The sequence below is a fragment of the Gopherus flavomarginatus genome, chromosome 23, assembly GCF_025201925.1.
Source record: "Gopherus flavomarginatus isolate rGopFla2 chromosome 23, rGopFla2.mat.asm, whole genome shotgun sequence".
In the NCBI taxonomy this organism is placed as follows: Eukaryota; Metazoa; Chordata; order Testudines; family Testudinidae; genus Gopherus; species Gopherus flavomarginatus.
In genome coordinates, this window is record NC_066639.1 from 15,851,270 (window position 1) to 15,866,195 (window position 14,926).

Consider the following 14,926-nt stretch of genomic DNA (forward strand, 5'->3'; position numbering starts at 1 on the left):
CTCCCCTCCCCATCCCTTTCCCTCTGACCCATCCGGTGCCCCCTCCTGCTCTGCCTCCTGTCCCCCCTTTTCCCCCTGTGCCACCCCTCCCCCCTCTGCCTCCCCTCCCCCTCTAACTCCGCTCCCCCACCCTCCCCCTCTGACCCCGCGGTACCCCCTCCTGCTCTGATTCCCCTCCCCCACCCCCCTTTCCCTCCTCTGCTCCCCTCCCCTTTCCCTGACCCCCCCTTGCCCTCTCCTTGTGCCTCCCTTCCCCCCTCTAACTCCCCTCCCCCCACTTTCCCCCCTCTAACTCCCCTCCCCCACCCCACTTTCCCTCCTCTACTCCCCTCCCCTTTCCCTGACCCCCCCCTTGCCCTCTCCTTCTGACTCCCCTCCCCCACCCCACTTTCTCTCCTCTACTCCCCTCCCCTTTCCCTGACCCCCCCTTGCCCTCTCCTTCTGACTCCCCTCCCCCCCACTTTCCCTCCTCTAACTCCCTCCCCCCACCCTTTCCTTCTGACCCCCTGTACCCCCTCTTCCCCTCCCCCTTTCCCCTCTGCCCCGCCCCCTCAACTCCCCTCCCCCACCCTTCCCCTCTGGCCCCTCCCCCTTCCCCAGCGCTCCTCCCCCTCCGTTCCCCGTGACGCCAGCACGCTGCGTCAGGCGCTGACGCGTGCACGTGCGGCTGGGGGAGGGGCGCGCGCGGGAAGCGCACCCACCGCTCCGCCCGCCCCGCCCAGACGTCGAGCCCTCTCCGTCACGTGACGGTTAGGAGGAGGAGGCGGAGCCCCGTCGCACGCACGCAGCGCCGTGACGCAGCCGCGCACAGCGGCCCGCGTAGCGTGGAGACGAGACAGTCCCAGACAGAGGGCGGCTCTCGCTCCCCCCCGCGGGATTGATTCGTTCCCGTCCGGCCCCGGCGGCGGCGCAGGCGCGCTGGGCCGGGCCGGGCCGGGCCGTACTATGGCGGCGGGGGGAGCGGGCGAGACCAAGGTGATCTACCACCTGGACGAGGAGGAGACCCCCTACCTGGTGAAGATCCCGGTGCCCGCCGAGCGCATCACGCTGGGGCACGTCAAGGCGGCGCTGAGCCGGCCCGGCGCCAAGTACTTCTTCAAGAGCATGGACCAGGACTTCGGGTGGGGACCCAGGCGTCCGGGGAACCCAGGCGTCCGGGGGACCCCGCCCCCTGCTCATCCCCCGCCCGGGGGACCCAGGCGTCCGGGGGACCCCGCCCCCTGCTCATCCCCCCCCCCGGGGGACCCAGGCGTCCGGGGGACTCCGCCCCCTGCTCATCCCCCGCCCGGGGGACCCCGCCCCCTGCTCATCCCCCCCCGGGGGACATAGGCGTCCGAGGGACCCCGCCCCCTGCTCATCCCCACCCCCCCCGGGAACCCAGGCGTCGGGGGGACCCCGCCCCCTGCTCATCCCCCGCCCGGGGAACCCAGGCGTCCGGAGGACCCCGCCCCCTGCTCATCCACCCCCCCGGGGGACCCAGGTGTCCGGGGGACCCCGCCCCCTGCTCATCCCCCCCCCGGGGGACCCAGGCGTCCGAGGGACCCCGCCCCCTGCTCATCCCCCCCCCCGGGGAACCCAGGCGTCCGGGGGACCCCGCCCCCTGCTCATCCCCCCCCCGGGGGACCCAGGCGTCCGGAGGACCCGGCCCCCTGCTCATCCCCCCCCCCGGGGAACCCAGCTGTCCGGGGGACCCCGCCCGCTGCTCATCCCCCCCCCCGGGGAACCCAGGCGTCCGGGGGACCCCTCTTCTCACCCCCCCTGGGGAACCCAGGCGTCCAGGGCACCCCGCCCCCTCTTCATCCCTCCCTGGGAACCCAGGCATCCAACAGACCCCTGCCCCCCATCCCCACCCCTGGGAACCCAGGCGTCTGGGAGACCGCCCCCCACGGGGACCCAGGCGTCTGGGAGACCCTGCTCCCTCTCTGATCTTCCCCCCCCCCGGGTGATACCCCACCCACTTTGTCGGGGAACCCAGATGTCCAGGGGACCCTGCCTCCTCCTTCATCCCCTCCCCCTTGGGGAACCCAGGCATCCAGGGGACCCCAGCCCCTCCATCAGCCGCTCCCCACCCCACCCTGTCCGGCGAATAACCCCGGGCATCCGGGGGCGGCAGTACACCGAGTGGGGGCCAAATCTGGACCGCCCGGCGCCCTGAGACGGACCCCGACATCTTGTTTGCCTATTTATTTCGATCCTTGTTGTGATGTGGACGATTATATTTCAATTTTCCCTGAGGCCTGGGCCGTGACTGCTCCTTGACCAAGAAATGGGGCCTTGAACCAAAAAAACTGATTCCTCCTCCCGTGTAGGTACGGGGCGGGAGATATCCAGAGAGGCGGCTTTGTCGCTAATGCCATCCGGGGAGCGGAGCTGGGAGCGAGAAGTCTCTGTCCTGATGGTGGCATAACTGGTCACTTATAAATAGTCGAGGCTAAATAATCGAGCGCAGATTAATTGAAATTCAAAATTGTCATGAATCTTGTCGGTAGGGGTCATAACTAAGCGGCAGGGGGTTATAAATCTCCAGGTTCGGCTCTGATTTATAAACCAAATCCACGAAAAACCCGTCCTGGACACCGTGCAATCTGGTCTCCCGCTGTGAAATCCGGTCTTTTGTTGCTTTTACCCTGTGCAGTACAGATTTCACGGGGGGAGACCAGCGTTTCTCAAATTGGGAGGCCTGACCCAAAAGGGAGTTACGGCGGGGGTCATACGGTTATTTTTGTGGCGGGGGGGTATTGCCACCTTTACTTCTGCGCTGCCCTCAGAGCTGGGCGGCCGGAGAGCGGCGGCTGCTGCTGACCGAGGGCCCAGCAGTGCAGAAGTTAAGGGTGGCGTTACCAGAATATGCCGCCCTTCTGCGCTGCTGCTGGTGACGGCTCTGCCTTCACAGCTGGGCTCCCAACCAGCAGCCGCTGCTCTCCAGCCACCCAACTCTGAAGGCAGGGCCGCCGTCAGAAACAGCGCGGGCGGAAGAGTAGCAGCACTGTATCCCCCCTACAATAACCTTGCAACCCCCGCTCTCCTCACAACTCCTTTTTGGTCGGGACCCCTACGGTTCCAACACCGTGATGCTTCAGATTTAACGAGCTGCAGTCCTGACAGTGATGATTTTTAAAATCCGGTGACCGTGACACTCACCAAAATGGATCATGAATTTGTTAGGGCCCTCTTGATAAACGAATAGTAACTTACCTGTCTTGAGTGACAAACTAATGTAGCTGTGGGGCTGAATCCAACACCGCTTTGTTGTAATAAACATCGGAATGCATAAAATTGGTCGTAAATGACAAATAATGCAATACGGCTTGTGGTTTAGGAACATACATATGATATGACGGTGAGCTATATACTTCCACGCAAATACAGTATAAATAGGTGTGGCAAAATTTGAAATTTTTAAATCATTTTGATGGATAATGTCCATGTTTATTTTAAAGAGTCGCCCCCCCGCCCATTTGTATCAATTTAAAAGTTTCACAGTATGTGCAAAATTAGGGGGCTGACGCGTTTTTAATGCTTATCACTATGGAATGTCCCAGCGGTGTGAAATTAAGCAGGTAGATGGATCACTTTTAAATGTTCACAGTTGTGCAAAATTGGTGGTTGAAGCATTTTTCAGGTTTGTCGATCTGAGTTCTCACGGTGAGTTCCGGGTGGCGGTGCCGGACGACGAGCCGCCGAGGGCCGTGGCTGGCGGACAAGCATCCGCTGAAATGCCGCCGAGAAGTGGCAGCATCGAGCGGCTTTTCAGCAGCAATTTGGCGGCGGCACCTCTTGAATACGCTGCTTTTCGGTGGCATTTCGGCGGATGCTTGTCCGCTGGCCAGTACGCGGGCGTGCATAGGCGCCCCGGCGGGCACCGTGTTGGGGACCACTAAATTATGGGATTGAAGCATTGTTTTCCATTTTTTATCCATTGTACATTTGCACAGTCGTGGGGTTTACATCTGCGTTTTATTACCGTTATGGATGTAAACTTTCACAGTTGTGGGAAATTATCAGGCGGACCGGATAATTTAATGACAGCAAGTGTTAAGATTCAACGAGTTAAATATTTATAACCGCGAAAACGCAAATGATCAACATCACGTGTCAAAGTAGACAGAGTAAATAACCTTAAATGAAACGTGAATGAGTTCTCAAGAATCATTCTTCTGTAAATTTTGAGTATCATCCATGGTGAAATCGATGTTTACCGACATTTACCGATTAAAAATTAATCTTTCCAAGCCTAGCTGTAAATAGTGGGTTAATAATTATTAATTATAAGCAGACATGGATTTTGTTATAAATAATATCACATATAATATATGTATATGTATTGGATTATTAATAATAGGCATAGATTTTAAAGTATAAATAACACAATAGTTATCCATAGCTAGTGATCCATAAATAACATTCTTTGTACATTTGGGGTAACTAAAAATGCTGAAAATACAGACATTTGATTATAAAGGACAATCGTTATACTAGTCAAAAGAGACACAGAATTGAAACCGCCGTGAAAATATTTCTGGTCCGTAGAGGTTGCTAAATTCTTTTTAACAGGATAAAAAAATTAAAAACTGCGACTCTAAGTCTCGTTTGCGTTCAGTTCATTGAGAAATTCTAAATTTCTTTCCTCCTGTTTAAAACCCTGACCCCAGCCTCTGGCAATTGGAATTTGAGCTACTCATATAGGCTGATTTAAAATAGTCAGACCCGTCCAGGCATGGTAAATCTTTGGTCAAGGGGAGCAGGCGTTTTCCACGGCCCTCAGAATTGTTAACGATCCTCTGGAACATCTTTGTAGGGATTTGAAGTCCAACGTCCGGGCTGAATTTCCAGCCAGGCTTATTCCATTCAGTCTCCCTAAAATCCCGCTCCTCATATATGAGTGTAATTCTCTCTCTGCTTGGAGTGCCACAGGCCTGGACTGAGATCCCTCAAACCGAACCATCCCGGCCTTAAATTGTTGTGTGATGTCACTGTTAATCGGTTTCCATGTCCCACCCGAGAGGTGGCTGCATCTCCGCACCGGGCGAGGGGTGCCCGGTCACGTGGCCGCGCTAATCTGTTCCCATTTCTCTCCGCTATAGGGTGGTCAAAGAGGAGATTTCAGACGACAATGCGAAGCTGCCTTGTTTCAACGGGAGAGTCGTCTCCTGGGTATGACCGTGTGGGTCGTTCTTCTCACTACAGGAAGTTGCATTGGGGCATAGAAACCCCTGTTACTGATCAGACCCATGGGCCCATCTAGCCTGGGCTCCCGCCCCTTCCCCACCATCCTGGATTAGGCCCTGCATATCGCCCCTTCCCCACTATCTCAGGTCAGGCTCATGGGCCCATCTACCCCGGTATCCCGCCTGCTGTCCTGGATCAAACCAATGGGCTGCCCAAGCCTGCTATGGTCCCTCCCACTGCCCAGATCAGACTATTTCAGGAGGGAGGGGTGTTTCTGGCTCAGGGGCTATGGGATGGTTCAGTCCAAGGCAACTCATGCATTCTTTGTGTCTCGCCCCCCCCCCCTTCCAAGCTGGTATCTTCGGAGACCCCCCAGCCCGAGCCGGTGCCGACTCCCGCGGAGAGCCGACCGGAGCCCTCGCCCCCGCCGCCCCCCCTGCCCCCGCTGCCCGTGGAGAGGACTAGTGGTATCGGGGACTCCCGGCCCCCCTCCTTCCAGTGAGTACGGCGGGGTGGGGGTGGGGAGGGTCCACCTCTCAGTACTGGGGGTGTAATCCTCTGCATTTGGGGGTGGAAGAATCCAATTGCCAGTAATGGGGGGGAGCCACTGATCAGGTGGAAGAGTCCACCTTTGGTACTGGGGAGAGATTTTAAATCCTCTGCATTGGGGATGGAAGAGTCCACCTGCCAGTATTGGGGGGGCTTATCCTCTGCTTTGGGGATGGAAGAGTTCACCTGCCAGTATTGGGGGGGCTTAAATCCTCTGCATTGAGGATGGAAGAGTCCATCTGCCAGTATTTGGGGAAACTGAGGGCAAGGTGGAAGAGTCCACCTGCCAGTATTGGGGGGAACCACTCATCATGGGCAGGGTGGGATGGAAGAGTCCACTTGCCAGTATTTGGGGGGGATATTAAATCTTGTGCACTGGATGCTTGCAGTACTGAGGGGGTGGAAGAGTCCACCTTCCATCCTGGGGATGGAGAGAGAATATCCTTTGCATTGGGCTGAGTGGAAGAATCCACCTGCCAATAAACAGGGGGAGGTGGAAGGGTCCACCTGCCAGTACAGGCTGAGGGTGGGCGTGGAGCATAATCCTGCCTAATCCCTAGACCTGGATCACATTGGAAGAATCCACTGACTAAACAGGGGTGGAGACTTTGGAAGAGTCCACAGGTGGGGGAGGTGGAAGGGACCATCTTCCCCTGGGTGGAGGGGTGGCAGCTGTGGACCCAAACAGTAACCAACTGTCGGTCTTTGCAGCCCTAACATCTCGGGCAGCCGGGAGAACCTGGAGCACGAGACGGAGACGGAGTCAGTCGTGTCACTGCGGAGGGAGAGGCCACGGCGCCGGGAGAGCACGGAGCATGGTGGTGAGAGAGGCCTCGAACCAGCTGGGACTCCTGGGTTCTCTCCCCGGCTCTGGGAGGGGAGTGGGGGCTGGTGGGTAAAAGCAGGGGGGGCTGGGAGCCAGGACTCCTGGGTTCTCTCCCCGGCTCTGGGAGGGGAGTGGGGGCTGGTGGGTAAAAGCAGGGGGGGCTGGGAGCCAGGACTCCTGGGTTCTCTCCCCGGCTCTGGGAGGGGTGTGGGGGCTGGTGGGTTAGAGCAGGGGGGCTGGGAGCCAGGACTCTTGGGTTCTCTCCCCGGCTCTGGGAGGGGAGTGGGGGCTGGTGGGTTAGAGCAGGGGGGCTGGGAGCCAGGACTCCTGGGTTCTCTCCCCGGCGCTGGGAGGGGAGTAGGGGCTGGTGGGTAAAAGCAGGAGGGGCTGGGAGCCAGGACTCCTGGGTTCTCTCCCCGGCTCTGGGAGGGGAGTAGGGGCTGGTGAGTTAAAGCAGGGAGCGCTGGGAGCCAGGACTCCTGAGTTTTCTCCCCGGCTTTGGGAAGGGTGTGCAATCATCACCTCAACTTCCTGACCCTGTCCCCCGCCGCACCGCAGGCGGGCACCGGCCAAATGGGCAGTCACGGCTGGAACGACACCTGGCCGGGTACGAGAGCTCGTCCACCCTGCTGACCAGCGAGATCGAGACCACCAGCCTGTGCGACTCAGATGATGACGACACCATGAGCAGGTGGGAGGGTGGGGAGGGCATGAAGGGCATGAACCCACAGGGATCCCTGGTGGTGGGATGGAATCCAGGAGCAAACCCCATGGGAGTCCCTCTAGTTTTGGGGGAACCAGGGTAAACTAGCAGGGTCCCCCTGGTGGAGGGAAGGGAATTGGGGTCCCCCTGGTGGAGGGGGGATACAGGGGCAAGGTAACCTAGCCGGGTGCTGTTGGTGGTGGTGGGATCCCTGTGGTGGTGGGATCTGGGGACAGGGAGGTGCTGCTGGTGTGGGACAGGGAATTAGGGTCCCCATGGTGGCAGAGAATCCAGGCGCTGGGTAACCCAGTGTGGGGAAGAAGATCGGGGACAGAAATTCCTTGGGGACCCCTGGGGTGAGATGGGCCCCAGGGACGGGACAAACCAGGGTGGGTTTCCCAGGATGCTGGGAGGGAGGGGTGGAGGATGTGCCACCGAGGGGGAGGGGGCAGGGGCAGTCCCTCCCCATCCCTCTCCCCCCCCGAAGGCTCAGTTGTCTTTTCCCCTGCAGCCCCAGCCATAACCTCCGTTTCCCCGCCCCCCAGGTTCAGCAGCTCCACGGAGCAGAGCAGCGCCTCCCGCCTCCTCAAACGGCACCGGAGACGGCGTAAGCAGCGCCCCCCGCGCCTGGAGCGGGTAAGGGCCTGGCCACCGTGCCAGGGAGGGAGGGAGCTGGGTGGGGGGCTGCGTTGCCTCTGCCCCACTGACTCCCCCATTCCGTTCCAGACGTCTTCCTTCAGCAGCGTCACCGACTCTACCATGTCGCTCAACATCATCACTGTCACGCTCAACATGGGTAAGGGGGGCGGGGGGCAGTGGGGTCAGGGCTGGGGGTGGGGGGCGGGGGGGGAGACTCTGGAGTCCAGGCATGGGAAGGGGAGAGATGTGGGGGGAGGAGCTGCAGAGGGAGGACGGGATTTGGAGGAAGCTCTGGTGGGGGGGGGAATGGAAGGTACCAACCAGCGGGTGGGGGGGATAGAACATAGAAGATTCCAAAAGTGGGGGGTCAATGGGGGGATAGAGTGGAAGCTTCCAAGTGGGTGGGGAAAGAAGGAAAGAGAGAATGGAAGATTCCAAGTGGCGGAGGGGGAAAGACTGGAAGATTCCAAGTAGAGGATAACGATGGGGGGAGGGGGTAAGGGAAGGTTCCAAGAGGAGGCGAAGCCCCCGCTGACCCCGCCTTCCCCCTCCTTTCCCCCCCCCTGCAGAGAAGTACAACTTCCTCGGCATCTCCATCGTGGGGCAGAGCAACGAGCGGGGGGACGGGGGCATCTACATCGGCTCCATCATGAAGGGGGGTGCGGTGGCGGCTGACGGGCGCATTGAGCCGGGGGACATGCTGCTGCAGGTGCGCCCCCCCCCCCTCGGATCCTCCTGTAGCCGGGGGCAGCGGTGACTGCGAGATTGCGGGGTCCTCTGGTTGGGCCAGGCGCTGCACAGACCCCTCCCTGGCCCGGGCCGAGATTCGGCCTCCAGTCCCCTCCCAGAGCCGGGGAGCGAACCCAGGAGTCCTGGCTCCCAGCCCCCCCTGCTCCAACCCACCAGCCCCCACTCCCCTCCCAGAGCCGGGGAGAGAACCCAGGAGTCCTGGCTCCCAGCCCCCCTGCTCCAACCCACCAGCCCCCACTCCCCTCCCAGAGCCGGGGAGTGAACCCAGGAGTCCTGGCTCCCAGCCCCCCTGCTCTGACCCACCAGCCCCCACTCCCCTCCCAGAACCGGGGAGAGAACCCAGGAGTCCTGGCTCCCAGTCCCCCCTGCTCTGACCCACCAGCCCCTACTCCCCTCCCAGAGCCGGGGAATGAACCCAGGCGTCCGGGCTCCGCTGCTCCCCCTGCCTAGGAAGGGGTCGGCTCACTTTGTGTCGCTCTCTCCCGACAGGTGAACGACATTAACTTTGAGAACATGAGCAACGACGACGCCGTCAGAGTCCTGAGGGAGATCGTCCACAAGCCGGGGTGAGCCGGGGGAGAGGGAGGGGAGGCCTGGGGGGTGCCCCCGGAGCCTGTCTCAGGTCGATTGCAAGGTCGCTCGTGGTGGATGGGCCTCTCCTAGGAGCCCTTCGCTGGTAATTTACTCCGGGAGGCGTTCTGCGGCAAACATTTGCAAAATCTGCGCACAATACTTTAAAATTCTGCAGATTTCGTGTGTCAAAATAACACTGCGTAATCAGGCCAGTTTCAATGATTTTTGGTTATTTATTTCCAAATACCGTCAACAATTTTTACAAACACCCACAAATTCCCCCAGGAGGAAAGAGTTAAAGTGACCCCTCTGACCGGGGAGAGAACCCAGGAGTCCTGGCTCCCAGCCCCCCCCTGCTCCAACCCACCAGCTCCCACTCCCTTCCCAGAGCCAGGGAGAGAACCCAGGAGTCCTGGCTCCCAGTCCCCCCTGCTCCGACTCCCCAGCCCCCACTCCCCTCCCAGAGCCGGGGAGAGAACCCAGGAATCCTCTGCTCCTGTTTCTCTGCCCCCTCTCCTCCCCTCTGAGTCCAGCTGGGGGGCCAAAGACCCACAACCCCACTCCCCTAGAGCCCATCCATGGTGCCCCCGCTCCGCCCAGCCAATGCACCCAACCCCCCTCCCTCATCGGAGCCCAGCTACAGGGCTTCCCCCCCGCCCCCCCAGCAAATTCCTGCTCCCCCTGCACAGAGCCCAGGGATCCAGAGGGAGAAACAGCAGCCCCCACAGCCCATTTCTGAACGGGGAGGGAAAATCGGGGCGCAAAACGTTCATTTCTGCTTTGCCCAGCGGCGCAGAATTGCCCCCCGGAGCAGCCATTAGCCCCGGGAACTAAGTCTGATCCTTAGGGGGCACTGTGGTGCTGGCAGTGGGGCTGGGGTGCTCTCCCCACCGTCGGCACCAATCCCTTTGTGTTCTTCCCCAAAATCGCTGCCTGCTAAACAACCGTCCTGCCCCAGAAGTGGCTGCATCTCAGCGCCGGGTGAGGGGTCCCTGGGTTACCAGCCACCTTGCCCCAGAGCTGGGCGCATCTCAGCGCCGGGTGAGGGGTCCCTGGGTAACCAGCAACCCTGCCCCAGAGCTGGGTGCATCTCAGCGCCGGGTGAGGGGTCCCTGGGTAACCAGCCGCCCCGCCCCAGAGGTGGCCGCATCTCAGTGGCAGGAGGGAGTTGGGGTTCACCTCCGCCTCCTTTCTCTTATAGCCCGATCGTGCTGACGGTGGCCAAGTGCTGGGACCCTTCCCCCCAGGGGTATTTCACGCTGCCCAGGAGTAAGTACTGATGCCCCCAAAACCATCTCCGCGAGTTGCTGGCTGTTTCCGCCGGCGTCTCCCCCTTGCCTTGGAGTTTGGGGGTGAATGGGTGGGCCCCCTCTGAAGGATGGGTGGGGGCGTCTTGCATCTCACATCCATGATCTCTGGGGTCCCCGGCTCCGTGGGGTGGCGATTTTGGGGCGATGTGTTGTCTGGGGTGTGAGTGGCTGGCATCCTCCCAGATCTGGGGGCGCTTCTTGGTGGGCGGTTTGACGGGGGGCTAAGGAGAGAAAATCAGAGGGTTTCTCTGCCTGCTTGGGTGGGGTTGTGTATGGGGGTGTGTAGATAGCAGGGGGGGCTGCCCCATGGACACCCCGTCTCTGAGAGTCAAACATCTCATAGGGGGCTGAGATAGGGGGATTGCGAGTGACGGGGGGGTCCTGCCTTTTGGGGGCGAACTCAGCCTTTCCTCCTGCCCCCACAGATGAGCCCATCCAACCCATCGACCCGGCCGCCTGGGTCTCCCACTCGGCCGCCCTCACCGGCGCCTTCGCCGCCTACCCCGGCAGCAGCTCGATGAGCACCATCACCTCCGGGAGCTCCGTCGCCGAGAGCGAGCGTGAGTACCGGCGCCCCCCAGAGGGGACGGCCCCCGGGCCCCATTGCCCCACACTCCCGCCAGCCAGCCGGTCCCCGCCGGGGGGTCCCATCGCTCCTTTCTCCGCAGGCTTCGACGAATTCAACCTGTCGGTCCACACGGACATGGCGTCGGTCACCAAGGCCATGGCCTCCCCGGAGTCGGGGCTGGAGGTTCGCGACCGCATGTGGCTGAAGATCACCATCCCCAACGCCTTCCTGGGTACGTCGGCCACCGGGGGGCGCCGTTCGGCCAGGGGGAGGGTCGGCGTCGAGGGCGGGCCCTGCCCTGGGGCCAGCCCCCTGCCAGGGGAGAGCGCCCCCAGCTGAGCCCCCTGTCCTGCTCCGTGCCCCACAGCGCCCCATAGTGCCGCCCTGGGACCAGCCCTGCCTGCCAGGGGAGAGCACCCCCTGCTGAGCCCCTGCCCAGCTCCCTGCCCCACAGCGCCCCCTAGAGCCGCCCTGCGGCCAGAGCACGCCTTGCTGAGCTTCCTGACCCACAGCACCCCCTAGGACCGCCCTGGGACCTCCCCTGCCTGCCAGGGGAGAGCGCCCCCTGCCCCGCTCCCTGCCCCACAGTGCCCCATAGCACTGCCCTGGGGATAGTCCCACCTGCCAGGGGAGAGTGCCCCCTGCCCCACTCCCTGCTCACAGTGCCCCATAGCATTGCTCTGGGGATAGTCCCACCTGCAAGGGGAGAGCGCCCCCTGCTGATCCCCCACCCGGCTCCCTGCCCCACAGCGCCCCCTAGCTCCGCCCTGGGGCCAGCCCTGCCTGCCAGGGGAGAGCACCCCCTGCTGGCCCTGCACTGCTCCCTGCCCCACAGCACCCCCCTGGGTCCAACCCTGCCTGCCATGGGAGAGTGCCCCCTGCTGAGCCCCCCGCTCCCTCCCCCCCAGGCTCGGACGTGGTGGACTGGCTCTATCACCACGTCGAGGGCTTCCAGGACCGGCGCGAGGCCCGGAAATACGCCAGCAACCTGCTGAAAGCCGGCTTCATCCGGCACACGGTGAACAAGATCACCTTCTCCGAGCAGTGCTACTACGTCTTCGGGGACCTGCGCGGCTGCGAGAACTGTGAGCGGCCCCCCACGGCCCCCCAGGGGCTAAGCTCCAGGCTGGGGGGCGGGGGCCTGGCCCGATCTGGGGGGATGGGGTGTCTTAAACAAGGGGATCCCCCCCCGCTCCCTCTTTCCCGACTTGGGATCTGTCAATCCCTGCCCCCCCCCCGTTCAGCCCCCCCCCACATGAGCTCGGGGTGGGGGGGCTGGGGAGGAGGTTACAAGGGCCAGGACTCCTGGGTTCTTTGCTAAGCTCCTTGCCCAGCAGGCCGGTCAGACCACCCAGCCTGGGGTGGGATGGAAGCCGGCGCCCCCCAGAGGGGACAGGCCACGTGTCCCCCATTCCCTGCCCCCCTGAGCCAGCCAGTCCCCGCCCTGGGGCCGGGTGGGAGCCGGCGCCCCCTAGAGGGGACAGGCCCCTGCCCCATTCCCTGCCCCCCTGAGACAGCCAGTCCCCGCCCTGGGGCCGGGTGGGAGCCGGCGCCCCCTAGAGGGGACAGGCCCCTGCCCCATTCCCTGCCCCCCTGAGCCAGCCAGTCCCTGCCCTGGGGCCGGGTGGGAGCCGGCGCCCCCTAGAGGGGACAGGCCCCTGCCCCATTCCCTGCCCCCCTGAGCCAGCCAGTCCCTGCCCTGGGGCCGGGTGGGAGCCGGCGCCCCCTCGCTGAGGCAGAACCCAGCTGGCCTGTGCGACTGACCCTCCCCTTCTCCCTCACAGACATGGCCAACCTCTCCCTCAACGACAACGACGGCTCGAGCGGGGCGTCGGACCAGGACACGCTGGCCCCGCTCCCGCTGCCCGGGGCCACGCCCTGGCCCCTGATGCCCACCTTCTCCTACCAGTACCCGGCCCCGCACCCCTACAGCACCCAGCCCCCGCCCTACCACGAGCTCTCCTCCTACAGCTACGGCATGGGGAGCGCCAGCAGCCAGCACAGCGAGGGTGAGCAGCCCCCCGGACGCCTGGGTTCCAGCCCCCAGCAGGGGAGGGGGGTCCAGTGATTAGAGCAAGAGGGGCTCCGGGCCAGGACTCCTGGGTTCTCTCCCCGGCTCTGGGAGGGGAGTGGGGTCCAGTGGTTAGAGCAGGGGGGTCTGGGAGCCAGGACTCCTGGGTTCTCTCCCCAGCTCTGGGAGGGGAGTGGGGTCCAGTGGTTAGAGCAGGGGGGGGCTGGGAGCCAGGACTCCTGGGTTCTCTCCCCAGCTCTGGGAAGGGAGTGGGGGCTGGTGGGTTAGACCAGGGGGCTGGGAGCCAGGACTCCTGGGTTCTCTCCCTGGCTCTGAGAGGGGAGTGGGGTCCAGTGGTTGGAGGAGGGGGGGCTGGGAGCCCGGACTCCTGGGTTCTCTCCCTGGCTCTGGGAGGGGAGTGGGGGCTGGTGGGTTAGACCAGGGGGCTGGGAGCCAGGACTCCTGGGTTCTCTCCCCGGCTCTGGGAGGCGAGTGGGGGCTGGTGGGTTAGATCAGGGGGCTGGGAGCCAGGACTCCTGGGTTCTCTCCCCAGCTCTGGGAGACGAGTGGGGGCTGGTGGTTAGAGTAGGGGGAACCTGGGGGCCAGGACGCCTGGGTTCGCTGTGTAACACGGGTGCTCCCTGTGGATTGGCGGGTCACTGACCCCCCCCCCCTCGTTGCAGGGAGCCGGAGCAGCGGCTCGAACCGGAGCGACGGGGGCGGGGGGGGCCGGGGCAAGGCCAAGGACGAGAAGGGGGCCCCCGACTCCAAATCGGGCAGCGGCAGCGAATCGGAGTACTCGACCCGCAGCAGCCTGCGGCGGGCGGAGCCAGGGGGCGGGGCCGGTGGGGGAGGCCCCGCCCTGGCAGGGGGCGGGGCCGAGGTGGGCGGCGCCCCCCAGCGCAGCCACCACAGCTTGGTGAGCAGCCTGCGCTCCCACCACTCCTACGGGCCCCCCGGCGTGCCCCTGCCCTACAACCCCATGATGGTGATGATGATGCCCCCCGGCCCCCCCAGCGCCGCCCCCGCCTCCGTGCAGCCCCCCGGCGCCCCCCCCGTCCGCGACCTGGCCTCGGTGCCCCCCGAGCTCACTGCCAGCCGCCAGTCCTTCCACATGGCCATGGGGAACCCCAGCGAGTTCTTCGTCGACGTCATGTGACCTGCTGGCCGCCGGTGGTCACGTGACGCCGCCCACGCGCCGTGAGACGCCACGGGACCGACTCCTGGCCATGTGACTCGATCCGTGGCTGCCTTGATGTCACGTGACCTCCATCCCACGGAGCCATCTGATGCCACAGGACCAACCCAGCCGCCCGTGGTGACGGGTCATGTGACCCAGCCCGAAAGCACCTCAACCTCGTCTGACCTCCCGGCCACATTGCCTTGATGTCCCGTGACCTCCGTCCAAGCCAGGAGCCTTTAGAAGCCGCCTGACCGAACTCCCGGCCATGTGGCTATCACTCGTTGCCTTGAGGTCACGTGACCTGCCATCCACACGGAGCCTTCAGATGCCATGTGACCAGCCGGTATCACGTGACCTCCCTCCATGCAACCCTTTTTGGGGGTCACGTGATGCAGCCTTGAGTTTCCTTGACCTCTAGCCACAGAGCCTTCTGGGGTCATGTGACAGCCTGGTTCCCCTGTGATCATATGACCCCCACGTCCCTGGCATCAGACGGGCTCCATGAACCAAGTCTTCCGCCGACACGTGACCACATGTGGTCCTACGTGACTCGGCCTTCCTGTCCTGTAGCTGCCTTGATGTCACATGACTGGTGCACGGCCAGGTGATTTAGTGTCCCCGGGCCACCTGTCAGCCTTTTAATCT

At 63.0% G+C, this 14,926-nt stretch overlaps 1 protein-coding gene across 1 annotated transcript; it reads left to right on the forward strand.

Moving 5' to 3' along the window:
- Positions 1-865: 865 nt before the first annotated feature.
- DVL2 (dishevelled segment polarity protein 2) lies at positions 866-14,340 on the forward strand. The gene is made up of 15 exons (XM_050933272.1): positions 866-1,121; positions 5,085-5,154; positions 5,522-5,667; positions 6,430-6,539; positions 7,103-7,235; positions 7,793-7,883; positions 7,974-8,043; positions 8,456-8,595; positions 9,126-9,202; positions 10,411-10,478; positions 10,945-11,079; positions 11,188-11,319; positions 11,996-12,172; positions 12,872-13,096; positions 13,782-14,340. The coding sequence occupies exons 1-15, from the start codon at positions 946-948 to the stop codon at positions 14,255-14,257; spliced, it is 2,226 nt and encodes a 741-aa protein (XP_050789229.1). The 5' UTR covers positions 866-945; the 3' UTR covers positions 14,258-14,340.
- Positions 14,341-14,926: the final 586 nt, after the last annotated feature.